At 45.2% G+C, this 23,505-nt stretch overlaps 1 protein-coding gene across 1 annotated transcript in view; it reads left to right on the forward strand.

Annotated features, from left to right (window-relative positions):
- The window catches only part of GPR158 (G protein-coupled receptor 158), a 154,624-nt gene that overhangs the window by 17,130 nt on the left and 113,989 nt on the right, over positions 1–23,505 (forward strand). The window contains exon 2 of the mRNA XM_063127910.1: positions 6,786–6,891. Coding sequence (XP_062983980.1) covers positions 6,786–6,891 — 106 coding nt within the window. The remainder of the gene's footprint in view (positions 1–6,785; positions 6,892–23,505) is intronic.

The following is a 23,505-nucleotide window of genomic DNA, read 5'->3' on the forward strand; positions in this document are numbered from 1 at the left end:
AAGGAACCACTGTATGCTAGTAGTGGAAGGATATTTCTAACCCATTCAGGTTGGAAGTCCAAGAATGTATTTATTTATTTATTTGTGATATAATAAATATAAATACAGTAAAACCCCTCAGCAGCTTACATATAAATATTAAAATCCACACCTAGGATAGCTCCTTTAGAGTTCTGACCGGTTTTGACTGAAACTTGGAGTGGATTAACTGCCCCACTGACATTGGAGGCACCAGCCGACACTGCATTGAGCTATGTCCCTCCTCTAGAAAATCCCATCCTAGTTCTAGAGGGGGCAGCTTGTTGTAGTGAAGGGCCCTGGGACACTTTAAAAGCCTGTTTTACTGGACACGTTTATGAATTCATTCATTCATTCATTCATTCCATTTCTATGCAGCCCAATAGCCAAAGGGCTCTGGGTGGTTCACATCAGTGTCTTTAACCCTTTCATCTCATGCTGTTTCCCTGATCTAAATTGCACCCACCACCATCACACTCCCCTAGGCTGTTTCTAGCAGTGCTGCAGGGGAAAAAAAGAGAGACTGGTACAATGTAAGTACCTCTCTTCTTCCCCCCTTCCCAGTTGGGTAATAATAGGTTTTTATTTATTTATTTAGAAAAGAAAATGGTTCTCGCTGGGGCATGTAGGACTTTTTTCTGTCTAAACATGCATAGGATTGCACGCCTAAGTCAGTGGCTGTCACTAGGGCAGGAACTACACTACTGTTTTGAAATGGTTTATAAGGGTATTGACAACTGTTGGGGCCCAGGACACATACCTCATACCGTTTTCAAACCATTTCCAAAGTGTCATATCCTGCTTGGTGTAGATCTGGCCCTAGATCTTGCTGGATGGGGCAGAGTTGTGGTACTTCCCTGATCAAACTAGCTGCTACCAATGTCTGCTTTGAAGAAAAGACAAAGACACCAGGGGAGCCGACCATAGATCTCCTGCGTCCTGGGTAGTTTGGTGCCATTCTTCTTTTCCTTTCAGGAATGGAAAGTGTAGGCTCAGGTGGTGTTGCTTATGGGCTGAACCAGGTCCAGGGATGCCAGTTTCTGACTCCCAACTTTACAGAGATGGTAAACCGTTCATTACAAGGGGACCCCTCTTCTGGCTAAAAAGCACTTAGATTAATCCAGGATGCTCACATCAGTGACACCTGTCACACCATTAAGTGCACCTTTTCACAGGCTGTAACGTGCAAGGGGTCATTCTCCTTTCTGCATCCTCCTGTGATGGTTTATCAAGTGAAGCACATGATAGGTGGACAGGTGTGCTTCCCCTGAGTGCCACAGTGGAAAGACCCCTGCAAAGGGTAAAATGAGCTGCCACAAGGCCTTAAAAGATGGACCAGACAGAATTCCTAAGACAATTCTTAAATGTTGGTGTAGTCTAGCGGCTAAAAGTGTATGTCAGGAAGTCAAAAGAAGAGCCTTATTGCATCTGACCCGAAGCCCTTCTAATCCAGCACCCGTTTCCACAGTGGCGAACCAGAGGCTCATGGGAAGCCCACAAGAAGCACATGAGTGCCTGAGCACCATCCAATTGCCCAGCAACAGGTATTCAGGGCCGTAGTGCCCCCAAATCTGAAGGTACCATAAAAACATTGTGACCATTAATAGATCAACCCTCCATGACTTTGACGAATCCCCTTCTAAAATCTTTTAGGGTGCAATCCTCTGCATGTTTAGACAGAAATAGCATGGCTGGATGGAGCATGCTGGGAATTGTAGGACTTTTTTTTCTGTCTAAACATGCACAGGATGTCTAAACTTAGGAAGGAAAGGAAAGGAACCTCTCGTGCAAGCACTGAGTCATTACTGACTCTTGGAGGGACACCAGCTTTCGCTGACGTTTTCTTGGCAGGCCTTATAGCGGGGTGGTTTGCCGTTGCCTTCCCCGGCCGTTATTACCTTTCCCCCAGCTAGCTGGGTACTCATTTTACCGACCTCGGGAAGATGGAAGGCTGAGTCGACCCGAGCCGGCTGCCTGAAACCAGCTTCCGCTGGGATCGAACTCAGGCCGTGGGGAGCGTTTCAGCTGCAGAAACTGCTGCTTTACCGCTCTGCGCCACACGAGGCTCGTCTAAACTTAACACTGATCCTAATAATCACAATGATTGATTATTATCATTTTGTGTGGGGAGTACCCCCTAGATAAACCACTGTTGAGTTGATTATTACCCCGCCATTGACTATCGTGTTGTCTGAACATAGCCCTTGTCTACAGGCATTCAAAATATTATTTTTGTGGTACTTTGTGTTAGCAGTGGGGGGAGGGGATATGCCAGATAATGGTATATTGATAGACATCAAGGAATTAGCTTTCAGTGTAAAAAATGTGCTACATGGTTGTCAGGGAGGGTGGTATCTACAGTTAATTACCATTATTGCTGTATTTATTCCATTAACATATCATTGAGGCTTAAATTCCACTAAGCAGTACTGTCAGGCTGCATAAATATCTTATGCCTCATCTGGTGTTGCTGACAAACCAAATTTTACTTATCATGCGGTTAATGTTCTGTGTCCTTATCAAACATCAGGGCAGCACAGCTAATAGGGCTCCCAGTTTTTGTTTTTTTGTTTAGCAAGTAGATGATTCATTATAAGTTTTTAATTCCATCCTAGTCGCAAAGGTTCAGAGTGGGCTGCGACATATTTAAAGACACCCCCCCAAAAAAGTACACCACGAAGTCCTACAAGGTAAAGCACAAGTTCAAATGAATTCCCCACCTGCCGGTAAACTCCATCCAATATTGGGCACTTTCCTGTTTCTCCCCATCTGGCTCTTTCTAACCATCCCAGGACCAAACCAAAAGAAGCTTTTCATGGTCTAGCTCCTTCCTATCTCTCCTCTCTCATCTCACACTATTGCCCCGCTCGTGCTCTTCGCTCCTCTAATGCCATGTCTCTCACCTGCCCAAGGGTCTCTACTTCCCTTGCCCGGCTTCATCCATTTTCTTCTGCTGCCCCTTACGCCTGGAACGCTCTTCCAGAACATTTGAGAACTACAAGTTCAATCGCAGCTTTTAAAGCTCAGCTAAAAACTTTTCTTTTTCCTAAAGCTTTTAAAACTTGATTTTGTTCTGACTTTTATACTGCCTGTTTGGTGCATTCTCTTCCCCTCCTTATTGTTTTATTATGATTTTATTAGAATGTAAGCCTATGCGGCAGGGTCTTCTTATTTATTGTTTTACTCTGTACAGCACCATGTACATTGATGGTGCTATATAAATAAATAATTAATAATAATAATAATTTTGTTGCCTGAGGCAGACCAGACAAGAACATAAGAAGAGCCCTGCTGGATCAGACCAAGGGTCCATCTAGTCCAGCATTCTGTTCACATAAAGGTGTACAAAATTATGCTTGGTCTGAAGAATATGGATAGGGAGACATTTTTCTCCCTCTCTCATAATCAAAAAGGGGTCATCCTATGAAGCTGATGGGGTGGGGGGGATTCAGGACAGATAAAAGGAAGGACTTCTTCATGCAGCTGCTCACGGGAAACCCACACGTTGGACATGAGTGCAACAGCACTCCTCTGCCCATGTTCCCCAGCAACTGGTGTACATAGGCATCCTACCTCTGATACTGGAAGTAGCATATAACTATTAGGACTAGTAGCCATTGATAGCCTTCTCCTCCATCTTGTGGTAGTGAATTCCATAGTTTGACTCTGCGCTGCATGAAGAAGCACTTCCTTTTATCTGTCCTGAATCTCTCTCCCCCGCCCCCCAATCAGCTTCATGAGATGCCCCCTGTCGTGGCCCAAACATTATGAAGACGCTTTCCAAGTTTCAACACCTTTATTGATAGAAGGGAAAACGTTGCAACGGGAAAGATGCACCTTTGCCAAGGAGCACCTTTCTGACTCTAGCTAGGTGTGCCAGCTGTTTTATTAGCAAGTTCTGGTCATGTAAGCATAAACAACTGAGCATGTGCAAAGTACAACTCAATAGGAAAGTTAGCTGACCACTGATTCCTGTATTTTCTGTGCTTAAGCCAGCTCCTTCCTGTCTCTCCTGTAAGAGGACCTTGCTTAATAATCAGCCATTTCAAAGTTCACCTAGAGTGAATGTTATTTCTGCACTAAGCACAAGATCATGCACAATTTTTTTTTAAATGGACAGTTCAACTCCAGTACCAACATGGCTTTTCTTATGCCTAAATAAAGTTCTTATGCTAAAATAAAGCTATGCGGTGACACCCCTTTGGGTTCTAGGATTATGAGCGAGGGAGAAAAATGCCTCCCTCTCCATATTATTTATTTATTATTTATTATTTATTTATTTATTTATATCCCGCCTTTTTTCCTCCAAGAACCCAACACAGTGTACATAATCCTCCTCCTCTGCATGTTATCCTCATAACAACAACCCTGTGAGGTAGGTTGGGCTGAGAGTCTGTGACTGGCCCAAAGTCACCCAGTGGGTTTCCATGGCCGAGTGGGGACTAGAACCTGGATCTTCCGACTCCCAGTCCAACATCTTAGCCACTATACCACACTGGCTCTCCGCACCACACATAATTTTGTACACCTCTATGTTCCTATCATTGTGCGTTTTCGATTCATTTTACTCAGTTACTTACTTTTTGTAAGATGCTTTTAACCTTAGAAAGCCCTTTAGCCTAGAAACATTTAAAAGTAAAGTAAAATAAAGCATGGACAAATGCTGTGCTAAAATGAGCATAAAGTCTGCGGAAGCTGTGACTGGCAGATTATAACCAATTTACTTGAATTATGAGAGTCTAGACTAGGTTGCCCTGCACGATTGAAAAGCCATTTTGCTAAAGCTGCACTTTACATGGACTCTCTCTTGTATCACACCCGTTTCAGCCAAGCACCACGACCTTTTCCCGACTTGTGTGACCTCCATCTGCCTTCCCTCTCTCCCATTCTAATGGCATCTAGCAACAGGAACAGCTGGTCAAAACAGATTGTTAAATGTTGCTCATGTTGCAGAATCCCAGGAGAGAGCGATGCAGGGAGAATTAGACATCCCCAGGCTCACATGATATATTTTCACCCAAGAGTCACAAAGGAATCTTGTATATGACATGTTATGTATTTATTAGTTTTACTTGTTAGCCGCTTTATAAAATACAGTTCCCTAAGCAATATACAAAATCAAATGGAAAAGAAAAATTAAAAAATACATACAAATACAGCAATTAATAAAAGGTTGCAAAAAATACCAGTAAAAGTGAATTAAGGTGCAATCTCATGCATGTTTATGCATAGGATTGCACCTATCAATCTATCCGTCCCATAGTCAATTAAGTAATTACACCACATTCAGGAACATTGTACAAAGTTCATTCCACAAATGATGCATTATGTCTCACTGGATAATATAGACTATATTATTCCAACGTATGAAAATGTTGTGGGATCTGTCTGATGCCGTCCGCTCTGTGACACAGATAGCTCCTGCCGATGACAAAACAAAAATGAATGTCTCTGCTCCAGCATAACAACACATGATCTCCGGATGATTCAGAACAATTCTAAGAGTCAATAGGAAGCTTATTGCTTATGCTATTTTCAGGGGAAAGCATGCGACAGTGTATAGCAGGAACGTTGAACCTCTTTCTGTCCGGGAGCTGAAAGAAATTTCAGAGCAGCTCTCAAGGGCCACATTTCATTGGTGGGTGGAGCTGAATGTAGAAGAAGCGGGGCTAAAATACCAGTATATTTTAAATTGAAATGGTTACTGCCAGTAACTAAACCTTAGGAGAGGCATTTGTACCGCAGAAAAAAATGCGCAAAAGCTGGGAGTTACCCAATGACCGGTGGTAAGGGAAAAGGAGGTGGAGCCAGGAGAATGGTGTGGGACCATCTGGTGACCTCAGCAGTGGGGCAGTGAATCCACTTCAGGTTTTAGTCAGAACCAATCAGAACTCTAAAGGAGCTGTTCGAGGCATGAAGCACCTTGGATAGCTCCTTTGGAGTTCTGACTGAAACCCGGAGTGGATTCACTGCCACTCTGGTATTGGAGCCACCAATCTCCACTGAGTCCCAGAAAATTGTATTGGGACACCAGGGGGCTGTCTACACGTGGGGAAAGCCCGATGGTGGCTATTTATCTGTGCCCCATTGGTTAGAAAACATAGGCACAGCTTTGCAGCCACCATGGGGCTTCCTTATGATGTTGTGTTTTGAAAACGTCGGGGATTTGCTCCAACTTTTTCAAAGGGAACGACATCAACATGGCACTTCCCCCAAATAACGTCGCTCTGCTGCCAATCTGGGGCCAAGCCATGGGTGGAGCCTGGTAGAAGGCGACCAGTGATTGGTCACCTTTCACCAGAAAGAGGTCAAGGGTGGCTCCAGGTCCTGGATGGCCACCCAGAATCCCTGCGTTCCCTCCTCAGCGTCAGGACTTCTTGATGCCACCTCAGGAGAGAGAAAGCGCAGGATGGTGGAGGGAGGCCACGCCAACCCGGCGCTGTGAAGACAGCCCCCAGATGGGTTGGATTTGGCCCAATGGGATGGGAGGATTAAAAACAGCATGAAGTTTAACAAGTTTGTAGCCATTCACTGATGTATACCAGACAAGAGAAATGAATCCCTTCTGTTCTAGGCACTCACAACCAGCACAATTTTGGCACTCCTAACCAGAACAACTTATTGAGATGCTGCACCTCTCTAATCACACTTTCTCAGAAATGCAGTGAAGATTGAGCACTGTTTTCTTCCCAGAGATTGAGCATGAGAAAGGAAAATGGTGTATTGGCCTATGTAAATTAATGGTCTTTTCTTTTCTGTTCTTCCAGGGGTGTTGTGAAAGTGGACATAAACCTGCAGAAAGTGGACATTGACCAATGTTCAAATGAAGGCTGGTTTTCTGGGACTCACATGTGCCATCTAAATAGCACCGAGGTAAGAAAACACAGGGACAAAATTGAGTCTCAGCCATGTATTTTATGTTTTGTAATTTGTATGGAGTAGGTCTTGTCCTCATTTCTACTGCCTCCTGAGTGGGAAGGAGCTCTTTGCACACCGTGGGTTATTCAAGGCTACAGTAGCGTTGAATGTTGGAATACAATAAGACTGCGGTTGATAATGGAAGGCTGCTGTAACGAATGGCACTCAAGAAGCGACAGTCCAAAATTCCAAGACCAATTCCAAAATCCATATTAAGTTAATGTTTTTATGAAAGCTTATGAAAAATTTGCAAGCTTTCTAGATCTTCAGATCTCTTCATCAGGCAAGAAGTCACGAAATTCAGTCGAAACTGGGGTGGGGAGAGGGACCTACAGACATTCAAATTAGGCTCTAATGGATGACGTGGTGGTTTCAGGTTCCACCTGAGCCTGCCCCTAGGATTGCTGGGAACAAGAAACAAAGAAACAATGGTTCAACAACAAACAACTTAAGGTTGTGACCATGCAGCCTTCGTGACTTCAACAGCAGACTTTATCCCCTGCTGTTTTATACCATCTTGCCTGGTAAAGAGATATGGAGATCTTGAAAGCTTGCACATTTTGCATGACCTTGGAATTGGCCTAGTATATTACCCTAATGTGGAATTTGTAATATGTGGGCTGATCTTTCTATTGTGGGATAGGTTTAGTAATCATATGTATAGTCGAGGACATGCTTCCAAGTAAGAATGCATTGCATTGCATCTTTAGAAAAGAAATACAGGAGGGAACTGTCCTCAGGAGTTCTGGCTCCAAGTTTCAGAGGGATCTTGAGCAAGTCAACGTTCCTCAGTGAGTCTACCTTCCCACCACCATTGTCACCAGCTTCTATGGCTCCTGCTCATCTTTCTCATCATTGCTACCCATTTGCTTGCTTGACTGGCACAGAGCCAGGGACTGAGTAGGCAGCAGCATTACCACCTTCTCAGTACTTTGGTTCTCACCACAGCGGGAGGCAGATGAACAAGTAGGTTGCAAGGGTGAAGGGGGTGGGGAGCAAGTCCAGGGGCCTCTTGTCCGTGGGCCTCTGCTGGGGTGTGGGCCCTGGGCATGTGCCCAACCATGCCTACCCTTGACGCTGCCCCTGGTCCGCTGCACAGCAGAATGGCAAAACAATTCCCCTTTTAACCTTGGTCAGTTGTTTACCAAGGTTTTGCTTGGCTAGTTTTATATGGAGGAGCCCCTGGGGTGTTGTTGCACAGGAAGGCAAGTTGAAAGCTGAAAGGGGGTGGACAAGGCAAACCCCGCCACATTTATTAAATAGAGCAGCCTTTGGCAACCTGATGCCCTTTAGATGCGTTGGGCTGGGTCACACTGACTGGGGATTATGGGAGCTGTAGTTCAATACATTGGTAAAGATCTCTCTCTCTCTCTCTCTCTCTCTCACACACACACACCCACACCCACACCCACACACCCACACACCCACAATCAATCACACCCACCCACACACTGCAAGGAAGGTAGATAGTTACCAAGATTGCTGCTCTGATTTCGAGCCAGGTGGCCAGCCTGGGAGAGCCCAAGAGAAGGACGATCAAGGAGCAGAGCTGTGCTGGACATCTCACCGCCCCTGGCTTCCAGGGGCTTTGCCCCAAAGTTGCCAGAAGATGCTTAATATGACCATTAGGTCTTATATTCTTTCCCTAGCTATGAGAGGATCAGTGGCTCAAACACGGTCTTCTTTCACACCCTCTGTTCTCTTGACTATAAGAACATAAGAAGAGCCCTGCCAGATCAGACCAAGGGTCTATCTAGTCCATCATTCTGTTCCCAGATGCCCATGGGAAACCCACAAGCAAGACATGTGTGCAACAGCACCCTCCTGCCCATGTTCCCCAGCAACTGGTGTACACAGGCATACTGCCTCTGATACTGAAGGTAGTATGCCTGTGTTCTGGTAGTACACAGCCATCAAGACTAACAGCCATTGATAGCTTTCTCCTCCAGGAATTTGTCCAACCTCATTTTAAAGCCATCCAAACTGGCGGCCATCACTACATCTTGTGGCACCAAATTCTGTAGTTTGGCTATGTGCTGTGAGCAGAAGTACTTCTTTTAATCTGTTCTGAATCTCCCACCAATCAGCTGGATTCTAGTGTTGTGAGAGAGGGAGCAAAATGCCTCTCTATCAATTTAGCATTGCCCTTGATCAGGCTTTCTTTGCCTGTTTTGTAACATTTATGGCAAACGTTCCTGTTTCCAATAGGCAAATTGTGTGCTGGAACAAATGTCATGTTGCTTCTTTCCCTACGGCAAGAATGTCTCTTTTAAGCTGTGCATTCATTCTCACACTTACTTGCACAATTTAAAGTACAATAGTTTAAAAGAGTGAAAGGCTTAATAGATTTAGGGTGCAAACCTAGGTATGTTTAGACAGAAAAAGTCTTACAGCTCCCTGCATGCTTTCTGTTTAAACATGCATAGAATTGCACATTCATTTGTGCATTCATTCATTCGTACATTCATTCATTCAACTTGTGGCTTGCCCTCTAGCTGAACTTCTCAGGGCTAAGTACATGAATGCAAAATAAATTCCAGTTAAATCTAATGTTAGTCCTATACAGAGTAGACCCATTGAAAGGAATGGGATTTAAATTAATTGTGACCCTGTTCAGACCACATGCTAAGCCATGGTGATTAAGCATTTTGAGCTAAACATTATAGCTTAGTGTGCTGTGTGAACCATGATTCAGCATGTCGTGTAAACCATTCCTAACCATGGTGGCTACATAACTATGGTTTAAACAAGCTCACTAACCATTTCCTCCAATCATGGCTTGGCATATTGTCTGAATAGGCCCTGTGTCTAACTTACATCTCATTCATTTCAATGGGTCTACTCTAAGTAGGACTAATGTTGGAGGATTATGTACACTGCCTTAGATTCCTTGGAGGAAAAAGCCGGGATATAAATGCAATGATCAATTAAAAATAATAAATAATTTTTTTGGGGGGGGGGGGCTTTGAGGTGGCTACCCCTGAAAAGGCCCAGTCATATAGAGCCACACATCAGTGTGTGTTGGGGCCCTCAGAGCAAAAGGGTCTGATGATAAACTCAGCACTGGAGTAGAAACATAGAGTAGAAACCCTAAGCCACAAAGGGCTTTCTAGATTCAAACCAGCACTTTGAATTGAATCAAGGAATGCACTGGGAGCCGATGAAGATGGTACAATGCTGGCATAATATTGTCAAAATGAGTACATGCACTGCCACCAGCCACCATTGCCGCCCCTTCCTCTCCCCCTGTTTCTGACTCCCTCCCTCCCCGTAGATGCTGCATCTGTCTCCCTCCACCCCCACCTTCCGTGCCTGTCTGTCCCCCCTCAACTTGCCCCATACCTCGCTCTGTTCCCCCTGCTCCTCTTTCCACATCTGTCTCCCTCCTCTGCTCACTACATCTTTCTCCCTCCTCGCTCCGCATCTGTTTCCTGGCCCGCCAACTCCCTGCTGCATCCGTCTCCCCTCCCCCACCTTCCACGTCTCCTTGCCTGCCCACCTGCTCTGTCTCCCTCCCCCACCTGTGTAGTCTTTCTCCCTTGCTGCCACCACTGCTGCCCACTCTGCAGGGCAGCTGAGTTTCTTGAAGAGCTGTGTTGGCCAGAAAAATGGCTGCCATAGCTCTCCAATGAGACAGCCACTCCTTAAATACTACAAGCGAGAAGGATCTTGGAACTGGCTGAATATGAACCAACAGTGTGAGGTGGCTGCAAAAAAAGCAAATGCTGTTTTGGGCTGCATTAATAGAAGTATGGCTTCCAAATTGTGAAAAGCACAGGTTCCCTTTTATTCGGCACTGGTTAGGCCTCATTTGGAGTACTGCTTCCAGTTCTGGCCGCCACACTTCAAGAAGGATACAGCCAAGTTTGAGGGGGTTCAGAGGAGGGCAATGAGGATGATCAGGGATCTGGAAACAAAGCCCTGTGAGGAGAAACAGAAAGAACGGCATGTTTAGCCTGGAGAAGAGAAAACTGAGGGGAGACATGATAGCACTCTTCAAATACTTGAAAGGTTGTCACACAGAGGAGGGCCAGGATCTCTTCTTGATCATCCCAGAGTGCAAGACACAGAATAATGGGCTGAGTTTACAGGAAGCTAGATTCCGGCTGGACATCAGGAAAAACTTCCTGTTAGAGCAGTACGACAATGGAACCAATGACCTAGGGAGGTTGTGGGCTCTCCCACAATAGAGGCAGTCAAGAGGCAGCTGGACAGCTACCTCTCATGTATGCTTTAAGGTGGATTCCTGCTTTGAGCATGGGGTTGGACTTGATGGCTTTATAGGCCCCTTCCAATTCTACTATTCTATGGTTCTATGATGCCTGGCTTGAGGGGTCCTTCCTTAGGGCTAGGCGATATGGAAGGAAGGGGGTGTCATAGAATCATAGAACAGTAGAGTTGGAAGGGGCCTATAAGGCTATCAAGTCCAGTGCAGGAATGCTCAATGCAAGAATCCACCTTAAAGCATCCCTGACAAATGGCTGTTCAGCTGCACCTTGAAGGCCTCTAGGGTGTGAGATTGCCTGTATTGTGGGAGATTCTCCAGAGACATCCCTCCTTCCACTATGCCTGGGACTAATGAAGGACTGTTCAAGCCAGGCATCTGTGGAACCACAGCTACCACTTTTTCAGCTGATGTGTCTCATCAGAGAGCTTAGCTGCCAGCCGGCTTACTCAGAGAGGATCCGGACAGTGGGGGCAGCAGTGGCATTGTCAACAGAGTGGGTGTGGGAGATGGGGGGAAGGTTAGGGGAGACATGGCAGTGGCATCATTGTCAAAGGGAGGGAGTGGGGCAGCAGTGTGCAAGCATGCCATTCACTGTTCTTCCCCTTCTGCTGCCTGAGGTGAGGGCTTTGCTGTCCCAAAGTGCAGGACATGGAATAATGGGCTCAAGTTACAGGAAGCCAGATTCCGGCTGGACATCAGGAAAAACTTCCTGACTGTTAGAGCAGTACAACAATGGAACCAGTAACCCAGGGAGGTTGTGGGCTCTCCCACCCTAGAGGCATTCAAGAGGCAGCTGGACAGTCATCTGTCAGGGGTGCTTTAAGGTGGATTTCTGCATTAAGCAGGGTGTTGGACTCGATGGCCTTATAGGCGCCTTCCAACTCTACTATTCTATGATTCTATATTTTGTCCTGGCTAAAGTTTCTGGACTGTCTTCAAAGGTAGCCCCATATACAGCACATTGCAGTAGTCTAATACGCTTTTAAAAAACCAATCCCAAAATATATAGAAGTTATCAAAAGACCTAATATAAGAATGGTGTGAGGTGCAGCCCAATATATTATAGAAAGTAATACATTAATATAGAAGAGCTTGAATGTGTATTATAAGAGTACACTGAAAATATAACAAAGAGAATGCTAAAGCCTTAGAGGTTCAACGTAAAGATCAACATCTTTCAAAGAGTTCCCAGATTGTTCCTCTCTTTTGGTTTCCAAAAATAAAATAAAATAAAAAATAAGCACAAGCAAAAGCCTGTTACTTGTGAAAGGTTTGAATGCTATAAACAGCTATAATTACCTTCTGCGTTCAGTCTGAATGATGGAGAGCATTAAAAACACAATTAATTATAGCACAGACCAAACAAGCCTTACAGATTTTTAAAATGTTGGTTGATAGCATGCTATGCTCCTAGCCACGACCTCTTGGGACATGATCTGCACTTATCCTCAACTTGCATCTATGTAAGTAAAGCAAAGATTGCAGAAATTTCACACATCTCCAGTGCTCTTGCCTCCAAAAGAAATTTTTAATCTGGATAGCCTTGGCTGGTGCTCAAATTACAATGGGACCAAAGCCCCGCTGGACTTTTAAGACCCCCTTAGACACAATCCTATCTATATTTAGATAGAAAGAAGATCCTACAACTCCCAGCATCCCCCAGCCTGCATTGTTGCCTGGGGAATGCTGGGAGTTGTAGGGCTCTCTAAATTTGCATAGGATTGCATCCTTAGCTTAGCTACAAGGATGGGAACCACTGTCCCACAGTTGTTCACAGGGCTAGTGTGAGGGGCGGGGGCATCTGACCTGTCCACTTCTCTTCCATTTTTTACTTCTTGTCCCCCAGACTAATGCCTCTTCTCTCCCATCAAAAGGAGATCAGAGATTTTCTCTGCATGCTGGATCAGAACAAGGTTTCATCTAGTCCAGCACTCTGTTCACACAGTGGCCAACCAGCTGTTGACCAGGGATGAACAAGTGTCTTATCTACGATCTCTGATTAGAGTTAAGAGATTTTCTCTGCCCCCCCTTCCACCCTAAAATCTCTGTTGTCTTTAGGGTTTAAAAAAAGACTGAAGTGCAGGGGGCATTTGAGGGCACTGCTATGGAGAGGAGGTTCTGTGACTGTGGATTTCATAGCTTTTCTCTCACACGTTGCCTCTGGAAGCTTTCACCATTCAGAAGCGCAGTGTTTGCAACAGTAGAATGGCAAACAGGTACATGGTTTTAATTCAGACCCTATTTGGAGATACTTCGAATTTGTCCCTTTTTGCTGCTGTGGCTCACTGAGATAATGGTTTCATCACCACAGCCCCAATGTTCTTGCCAGGTAGTTCCAGTCAATTTAGAATCCCCTCATTGGACATCAATTTATTTAGGATGTAATTTGGATATTAATTTATTTAGGGTGCAATCCTATGCATGCTCAGAGAGGAAAAGGTCTGTCTATGCTGCCTCCGGAAGGTTTGCTGGGGAATGTAGGACTCCCCCCACCCTGTCTAAACATGTATAGGATTGCATCCTTAAAGCGTTTTCTATCCCACCCTTTAGCCAAAAAGGCTCCCAGGCCAGAGCAGCTTATGGGTCAGTAAAACAAAGAAGGCAGCCTTACCCACTGACTTACACTCTAAAAGACACGACGCAAAAAGAGAAAGGGCTGTGGAAGGAGGAGGAAAAAGAAGCAAAGGCAGGCCACCAGTTCTTTAAATTGCTAGCTGGGATGGAAGCAACTCAGGGAGTCTCATGGCTGGCTGCTAACTGGTGACAGTAAAAGCAGCTGATCTCTCAGCAGAGCTGATAGAATAGCCTTGCTTCTTTTCTCTACATAAGAACATAGGAAGAGCCCTGCTGGCTCAGACCAAGGGTCCATCTAGTCCAGCATTCTGTTCGCACAGTGGCCTACCAGCTGTCGACCAGGTACCCACAAGCAGGACATAAGTGCAACAGCACCTTCCCACCCATGTTCCCCAGCAACTGGTGTACGTAGGCTTACTGCCTCTGCTACTGGAGATAACACATAGCTGTCAGGACTAGTAGCCATCGATACCCTTCTCCACCAGAAATTGATCCAACCTCCTTTTAAAGCCATCCAAATTGGTGGCCATTGCTACATCTCATGGTAGCAAATTCCATAGTCAGTGCACTGGGTAAAGAAGATTTCCTTTTATCTGTCTCTCTGCTTTGAAGCCTGATGGAATATGTGAAGTTAGAGATGTGAATTTAGTGCGCGCGCGCGCGCACACACACACACACACACACAATTATTGCCACAACTTTGCCTTTGTTATTTTGCATCTTCTCTGCCATTTTATTTGGGGAGATCTATTTGGAGTTCTTCGTAGCACGCGTGGCAAATCAGGACTGAAGACACACCGGCTGCCCTAAAGAAAGATGTTTTCACTAGATAACCGAGATTCCTCCTGAAGGATTTGTAAATGAACCTGGGGGAGGGTATGTTCTGTCAGAAAAGGCCGTGCATCGTCCTCCAGCGGGAGGGACAATTTGCCAGATTCCAGGCCAAACACCTTGGCCTGCAATTCCTCCCTGCCAGCCCTCCAAAGCAAAATCTTCCTTCACAGCTAACTTGGTGGGTTTTGTTTGTTTTTCACATTTTCCTATAACTTATTCAGAGCCTTGCATTTCAAAACGTAATTAAAACCCAGTTACGCTAGTTGCTAAATAAATGTGTCTTAAGGCAAAAAATATTGCAAAATTTGAAGGAAGGAAGCCCTCTACCTTTTCTGTCTGCAAGGAACTCAAACATGTGATGCTTGAAGATAATGGTTATGGCTTCAGGCTGACTGTTCTTTTGCTAGGCTAAGAGCCCAAGATGGAGAATACGGAGCTAATGACAAAATATGGTTTTCCTGATGGGGAAGGATAGCCCATCAGAGATTGGAGAAGATATTCCTCCAGTCCATCAGAAGGGGGAGACAGAAATGGGCATCAGTTTGTATATATTTTGCATATGCTAATATATATGTATACATGCATCATCATCATCATCATCATCATCATCATCATCATCATCATCCAGTGCATCTCACCATAGAGTGGAAGGCTGTGGCCAGGGGATTGGTCTGCCTTGCTCAGCCTGCTGTCCAGGTGCCGTTGATAGACAACTTCAAAGCCCAGCTTTTCCTTCTGATAGTTCTTTATCTTTAAGCTGCACTCGACTGGACAGCCCTACAAATAAAGGACACCTGCAAACTAGAGGACAGTGCCCTGGCAGTTCCCTTCAAAGAGAGAGCTGTCCTCTATGAAAGAAGACACGTGGCCAGCCTGGGTGGCAAATGTCACTTATTTTTATTTCATAGAATCATAGAATAGCAGAGCTGGAAGGGGCCTACAAGGCCATCGAGTCCAACCCTCTGCTCAATGCAGGAATCCACCCTAAAGCATCCCTGACAGATGGTTGTCCAGCTGCCTCTTGAAGGCCTCTAGTGTGGGAGAGCCCACAACCTCCCTAGGTAACTGATTCCATTGTCGTACTGCTCTAACAGTCAGGAAGTTTTTCCTGATTTCCAGCTGGAATCTGGCTTCTTTTAACTTGAGCCCGTTATTCCGTGTCCTGCACTCTGGGAGGATCGAGAAGAGATCCTGGCCCTCCTCTGTGTGACAACCTTTTAAGTATTTGAAGAGTGCTATCATGTCTTCCCTCAATCTTCTCTTCTCCAGGTTAAACATGCCCAGTTCTTTCAGTCTCTCTTCACAGGGCTTTGTTTCCAGACCCCTGATCATCCTGGTTGCCCTCCTCTGAACACGCTCCAGCTTGTCTGTGTCCTTCTTGAATTGTGGAGCCCAGAACTGGACGCAATACTCTAGATGAGGCCTAACCGGGGCCGAATAGAGAGGAACCAGTACCTCACGTGATTTGGAAGCTATCATGTGAGGTACTGGTTCCTCTCTATTTTCTAGAAGTCAGGTGCCAAAATCAAATCCTGCCCCCTAAGCTGGCTTTCAGATGTGGGTTTGACCTCCCATCCCCCAAAGTCTGAACCTGCTGGAGTTTTTAAATGGTTTTGCATGCAGAATAAATTCGAGCGTGACCCTGCTGCTTGGGCTGTTTTTAGATCTCAGGAGCAGGAGCAAAAACCATGAGATCATGAATGATGCACAAGGAAGTCTGCAGTTCCTGAGCATTTCAGCCTTAAAAGTGGAGCTGGAGCTTTATTGGTTTCTCTGGGCCGTGGCTTTTAATGGGGGGGAAAGGTGCTTTTGCAGGTTGCAAAACAGGATAAGATAACTTTAATATTTGGAGGTTCACGAGACTGGGACTCAGAAGGACTCTACTTCTGGATGGAGGGACTGGGGCCCAGTTTAGCTTCCCTTAAGGCTTAACTAGAAATGATACCTCTCATGCAATTAGCAACTGTGTAAATAGTTTGCATAAATGTAAACAGCAGGTGTGGTGGGCCTGATCCATATTGGGACTCAGCTAGGATAAGGGAGCTTTAATACTTTGCTCTCCCCCACTTCAGTTCCAATCTGGATCGGGGCCTCCGTTCTGCATCTGCTATTGGTATTGGAAGAAAAGCTTTGATTTGTGCTGATTGACATTTTTCTTCCTGTGCCAAGAGCAGGTGAGGGGCCTTGATCCAGACTGGGACTACAGCAGGGGAGATCATTGGTTAAACAAAGCCCCCTTATACCCATAAGATTAAGCCTAGCAATACTAGGGTGACCTTATGGAAAGGAGGACAGGGCTCCTGTATCTTTAACAATTACATAGAAAAGGGAATTTCAGCAAGTGTGGTGTGAGACCCAGTGGCTAAGGTGTTGGACTGGGAGTTGCGAAATCCGGGTTCTAGTCCCCACTCAGCCATGGAAACCCACTGGGTAACTTTGGGCCAGTCACAGACTCTCAGCCCAATCTACCTCACCGGGTTGTTGTTGTGAGGATAACATGGAGAGGAGGGGGATTATGTACGCTGCCTTTGGTTCCTTAGAGGAAAAAAGGCAGGATATAAATGTAATAAATAAATCAATTTAAATAAATCCTAATCATTACTTCTAAATTTGTTTGAGACTACAACTCCCATCATTCTTGACTATTGGCTATGCTGGTTTGGGCTGATGGGATTTGAAGTCCAAAATACCTGGAGTACACCAGGTTGTAGAAGTCTGCTGTAACTGATAAGTAAAGACCTGGTATTTCATAGGCATAGCCTGTAACAGGCTTCTATAATGAAATCTGTGAATAAGGACTTGAGCAAATAGTAATAATGGAATGAAAAGGAATGGAAAACAGCAAGGATTTGACATTTAATAGGCTTAATGAATGGTGGTGCAGCTGGTGCACTGTCCGCCTTTGGGACTGCTGTATGAAAGCCAGATCAGGGGTGTCAAGGGGCGAGGTTTCTATTTGCACTCATTTCGGAAAGAGCAAAGCAAGAATAAGTAGGTCACGGTGGCTGGGAGATTTTGTGTGTTGCCGCTCGGGAGAATGTACTGCACATTGAGCAGGGAAGAGCAGTTCGAATCAGAGGGATGCAGCGTTTAACATGGGAAGGAAGGCCTCCGTTTGGTCTGCTGAGATTTAGAAGGCACGCTGACTTTAGAGGGGCCCTGATAAAAATTTGCCAAAGTATAAATGGGGTGGGGAGATGACACAGAGTCTAGTTCCCCCCCCTTCTTGCAAGCATTTGAAGATGGAAGCTCACCCATAGAAGCTGATGGGCGAAATGGCTGTTTCAAACCATGCATGATTTGTCATCTTGCGGCAAACTAAATGTGACCTCAATTAGGAATTGTGCGAATAGTTTTAAAAGGGTACATATCAGGTATGGGAGCTCTGATCCAGACTGGGACATTGGTGGGGAAGCAGGGCTTTAAATCCCACCTAGTGCCTGCTACTTGTACTCCCATTTGCACCGATGGAAGTTTTCCTTCCACTATGAATAGCAGGCACATGGGTGAGGTGGGGGTGACCTGGATTAGGACAGCCATGGGGGACAAAGGGTTAACCCCTATACCTGCCAGGGTCCCAATCCTGATTGCGGCCTCCACCCCTGGTATTTACTTTAAAACACACACACACACACACACACACGCACCAGAAAAAAATACTGTTATGTGCAGTTTGGCCTTAAGAAAGCCTGTGTAATGAATAGACCCTTGTGCTAAGCCCTCACTCAGCTGTAAAGCTCTAAAGCACTTAGAGCCAGTGTGGTGTAGTGGCTAAAGTGTTTGACTGGGAGTCGGGAGATCCAGCCTCTGGTCCCCACTCGGCGATGGAAACCCACTGGGTGACTTTGGGCCAGTCACAGATTCTCAGCCCAACCTACTTCACAGGGTTGTTGTTGTGAGGATAACATGGAGAGGAGGAAGATTATGTATGCTGCCTTGGGTTCCTTGGAGGAAAAAGGCGGGATATAAATGTAATAAAATAAATAAATAAATATCGGGGGTGCAGGACTTCAGGCCTGGGGCCAAATCCGGCCAACCTGGGGTCCAGGCCTCTTCCCTTGGCTCTACACTATACCTCCCAGCCACTAATTGTTTGGTGGTATCCTATGTTTTGTGTCATGTTTTCTCTTATTCTAAAAGGTTGCAATTGATGCCTCTCCTAAGGCTAAGAGTTTCTGCACCCCTGGCTTATATCCATTTTATGCACAGCTGAATGTCAATTTGTATGGCTGTTTTTATGTGTTGAAGGTGCTGTAAGTTCATACATAAATACATATGTAGGGTTGTATCAAATGTTGTCATTTTGCCAGCAAAGTGCTGGTGCAACTGATTTGAGATTCATGAACTTAGGAAAGGAGGACAGGGCTCCTCTATCTTTAACAGTTGCATAGAAAAGGGGAATTTCAGCAGGTGTCATTTGTAGGCATGCAGCACCTGGTGGAATTCCCCCTTCATTACAACAGTTAAAGCTGTAGGAGCCTTGCCCTATTTTGTATCTGGTCACTCTAGTAAAGCTCCTGCAGCTTTAACTGTTGTGTTAAAGAGGGAATTTCAGAAGGTGCTGCATGCTTAGAAATACCTGCTAATTTCCCTTTTCTATGCAACTGTTAAAAATACAGGAGCTTGGTCCTCCTTTCCATCTGGTCACCACACATGAACTGAAGTCTGTCTGCAGGAAAGATCCACTGGCTACTGCTCTGCATATATTAATATTCATTGCATTGTATAAGATTATAAAATAATGTGATTGGAGGCTGGGAGGCTTGAAAAGTTCACTCCTCATATTCCTCCATGAGGCCCATTGATAGAATCTTCTTCTGTCCCACCACCTCCAGTCCTTGTCTTGATTTTACACAGCGGTTTGCGTTTGTCATTTTAAAGGCTGTAAATGGTCTCATTGCACATTTGGGACTGCCTGCGGCTTTTTTGTGTGTCTCAGGTTACTAGTGAGGAGTGTTAGATAAGCTATACTTAGCAAGTGCAATATTGTGATAGTGACTCATTAAATTCTGAGTCTAAATTATTTTTGAGAACAAGAACATAGGTGTGTGTGTGGGGAACAGGTGCTATGTCAAAAAAGAAAATGAAAAAGAAAGAAAAAGGGAACAGCTCCCCCCCTTCTGTTCTTTCCTAATTTTGGGAGTGAAATTCTGTATTCAGTTAAAACAACCAAATAGCCAATGCATCCTTCTGCAATGCTCAGGGCAAGGATAGGTGGCCTACCTGGGCTGTGGGCACATCTGGCAATTTGAGAAACTGTCCTGGGCACCACCACAAAATGGCTGCCATGGGAGGTGTTGCAAAGAACAAATAACCTGCCCCAAAGTCTAAATACAAGGCAGAGGTGGGGACTGAGCCTCAACACACTAAGCAATTCCTTTGAACCCACCATTTTTAGCACCAACAGAAAAACCAGCAACCAGTAAGAAAATGTTGATTATTATTTAAAATATAATGGGAGGACTTGGGCACCTTGGTGGGTACCAAGACAGGTTTCTGGGGCACACATTGTGCCCATAGGTGCCACGCTACCCATTCCTGACTTAGGGTGTTAACATTTTCTGTTATGGTTATTTTCAATTTTTAAAAAAATAATACTGTGGAGCAATACATAAAAGGGCTGAAAAATGCAAGCTTCTGATGGTGATGTCATTATGAGTAATGGGATAGCATGAAAAATGAGCTCTCTTAGGGAAGCTGACAGCTTAAATTAGGTCTCAGGAGCACAATATCCATCTTAAAATGCCAGCTGCCCCTTGGAAACAGAAGTAATAGAGAGGCTAGTCCAATGTGAATATTTTGTTGTGCTTGGCGTTTGGTGTGCATTAATGAAATCCTTTTACCCTGATTTCTGGACTGCATTTGATCTTTCACTGTAATATCAAAATCCTATTTATTCCTCCAGAACGCTTGTCATAAAAAAAAGGAAAGAAAGAAGAATATGTAAGTTCTGAACCCCAGGAGATTTCATACAAGCAAAACATAGGATTTCATACAAGCGAAATAGAGCTTGTAGGGCTGAGAGACGCCTTTCTCTGCCTCAGACATTGAAGAGCCACTACCAATCATAATAGATTTTCAAATTAAGATGAGAGCCACCATGGAACTGTGCAAAATTAGCAAAAACATTGTATGTAGGAGCCACAGAGAGGACGTCCCCCCCTATAGGAACCACAGATATAGATTTCTTGTAAGAATAATAATAAAAAAAATGCCGTATCATAAATTTAACATTTTTTTTATGGAAAGAGACCAGATGTACTCCTCAGCCATGAATTGGAAAGTGTGTAGGCTAGATTGGCAATTTCTCCCATTCTTCACTGGGCGTAGACCATCTTGTTTATTTGTTTATTTATTGCATTTTGATACCGCCCAATTGCTGAAGCTCCCTGGGCGGTTCATAAAAAAGGTTTATGCCTTTCCATCATTGGAGGCAGGTGGCTCTAATGTCAGTGGGGTGGTGAACCCGCTCTGGGTTTCAGTCAGAACTAAAGAAGCTCTCCAAGGGGCGGAGCACATTCAGCACTTTCGGACAGCCTCACTGAAATAGGATCGTCTTGCCTCCACTGGATGCATGTGATTTCTGTTCTGTTCTGTATATTGCCTTCACTAGAAACCATGACTAAGGTGACCATATGAAAAGGAAGGCAGGGCTCCTGCATCTTTAACAGTTGTATTGAAAGGGGAATTTCAGCAGGTGACATTCGTACGTATGCAGAACCTGGTGAAATTCTCTCTTCAACGCAACAGTTAAAGCTTCAGGAGCCCTGCCCTGTTTTGTATCTGGTCAAGAGGGCAGGGCTCCTGCAACTTTACTTGTTGTGATGAAAAGGGAATTTCAGCAGGTGCTGCATACCTACAAATTACACCTGCTAAAATCCCCTTTTCTATACAACTGTTAAAGATATAGGAGCCCTGTCCTCCTTTTCATAGGGTCACCCTAACCATGACGGAGAAAGCAGTCTCAGAAAGTCTTTCTATAGAGCAGGGATGCAGAAACCGTTTCAGCCCGAAGGCTGAATTCTGTTTCAGAGGAGCTTTCAGGGACTTCATTCCAGTGGTGGGGGTGGGCCAAAGGGGGTGGGCAAAGGGGGCGGGGTCAAACATAACAAATACCAGCATATTTAGCTTAATGCTCTTAACTTCCAATAGCTAAGCTTTAGGAGAGGTATTTTAACCCTTTAGAATGGGGAAAAAACTGCACGATGGCTGGAAAGCTAATAAATAATTGGTGGTTGGAGAAAGGGGGTGGAGCCAGGAGAAGGGGGTGTGGCCCTCTCGGGAAACCAAGAGGGCTGCACTGGGAAACTAGGCAGGCCAGATTTGGTCCCTGGGCCTGAGGTTCTGAACTCCTGATGTAGAGGCTTGCGGGCAGTGGGGGTGCACAGAGTTTTAATAAAGTGTTTAGGAAGGAAAGTATTGTCAAATTATGATTGCAATCCTACTACGACGTTAAGAATAAACGGCATGGAATAAGTCATGTGACTCCATTTAGGCCTTTGGCTTTCTCTTTAGAACACAGGGTTGGCAACTTCTGATCCTCCAGATGGTTTGGCATACAACTCCCATGACCCTTCACCATTGTTTATACTAACTAGGGCTGATGGGAATTGTAGGCCCTAAGATCTGGAGGGGCTCAAGTTGCCCACTCCTGCTTTAGAACATAAGGGAAAGGTTTTTAAAAACGGGACTTTGAAATCATTTGGCCCAAAGCTTCTCAGCTGAACCAAGGGGACCTAAGACTGGCCTTGCCTTGCCTTCCTGCTGGGCCTCAATGTTCTTCCTAGGAAAAGCCCAAAGAGGAGAGCAACTTGGCAGCAGTTTGGCCCTCCTTCAGAAACAGTTATATATAAAGAAAGGTGGAGGCTTGGCAGAGCTCCCAGCGATATAAGGAAGGCGTTGCAAAACATGTTTTTGAAATTAAAGAAGAAGTGGGTTGCTTAGCTACAGATCTTCACCCACCCTCCCTTTTTTTAAGAAAAAGAAACAAGGTGTAAGTAACAATAAAGTTCATATGCGCTGCAGGCCCCTACACAACTGCTGCAAGGGGTACATTGGGGCCACTGCTGGATCCACATGGAGTCGCTGATGGTGATAACGGGCACCTCTGCATGCACCCTCTACAAGGGGTTGCCACAATTGGCTCAAGAAGGACAGGCAGAACCTTTTTGATTGATCGATTGCCTTTATATCCCACCTTTTTTCCTCTAAGGAACCCAAGGTGGCATACATAATCCTCCTCATCTCCATTTTATCCTCACAACAACAACAACAACAACCCTGTGAGGTAGGTTGGGCTGAGAGTCTGTGACTGGCCCAAAGTCACCTAGTGAGCTTCCATGGCCAAGTCAGGACTAGAACCCAGATCTCCAAACTCCCAGTCCAACTCTCTAGCCGCCACACCGGTTTACCACATTAAACCTCACTGTATGTGTGTGTGTGGGGGCACACAGGGACAATTGCCCCAGGCCTCACCTCTGGGGGGAGGCTCACACATGTAAGGGGCCACATTGCTGCCAACTCTTTTCTTCCAGATCCCACTGACTTGAACTCCATAAATCTAATGGGGGGGGGGAATATACATCACAAACCAAACTTGACCGGAGGTCACGTCCTTTTGTCCGAACAACCTGAGCAACATGGTTGCAGCCACACCCGGTTCTAACAGCAGCAATCAAACCCAAGTGGAGTCAGGCGTACACTGTGGGGTCCCCAACGCAGTACCTACAGGCACAGGTGTGCTCACAGAGACCTACCAGAGTGCCCTGCATTTGAGGGCCCCCCTCAAATGACCTTTCTGACCCAGGCAGAAAATTAATTTGGGTCTTAAACACCCCCTAAAGAAAGCTACACTAGGGTGACCCTATGGAAAGGAGGACAGGGCTCCTGTATCTTTAATAGTTGCATAGAAAGGGGAATTTCAGCAGGTGTCA

The sequence above is a fragment of the Elgaria multicarinata genome, chromosome 1 (genome assembly GCF_023053635.1).
Source record: "Elgaria multicarinata webbii isolate HBS135686 ecotype San Diego chromosome 1, rElgMul1.1.pri, whole genome shotgun sequence".
NCBI lineage: Eukaryota > Metazoa > Chordata > Lepidosauria > Squamata > Anguidae > Elgaria > Elgaria multicarinata.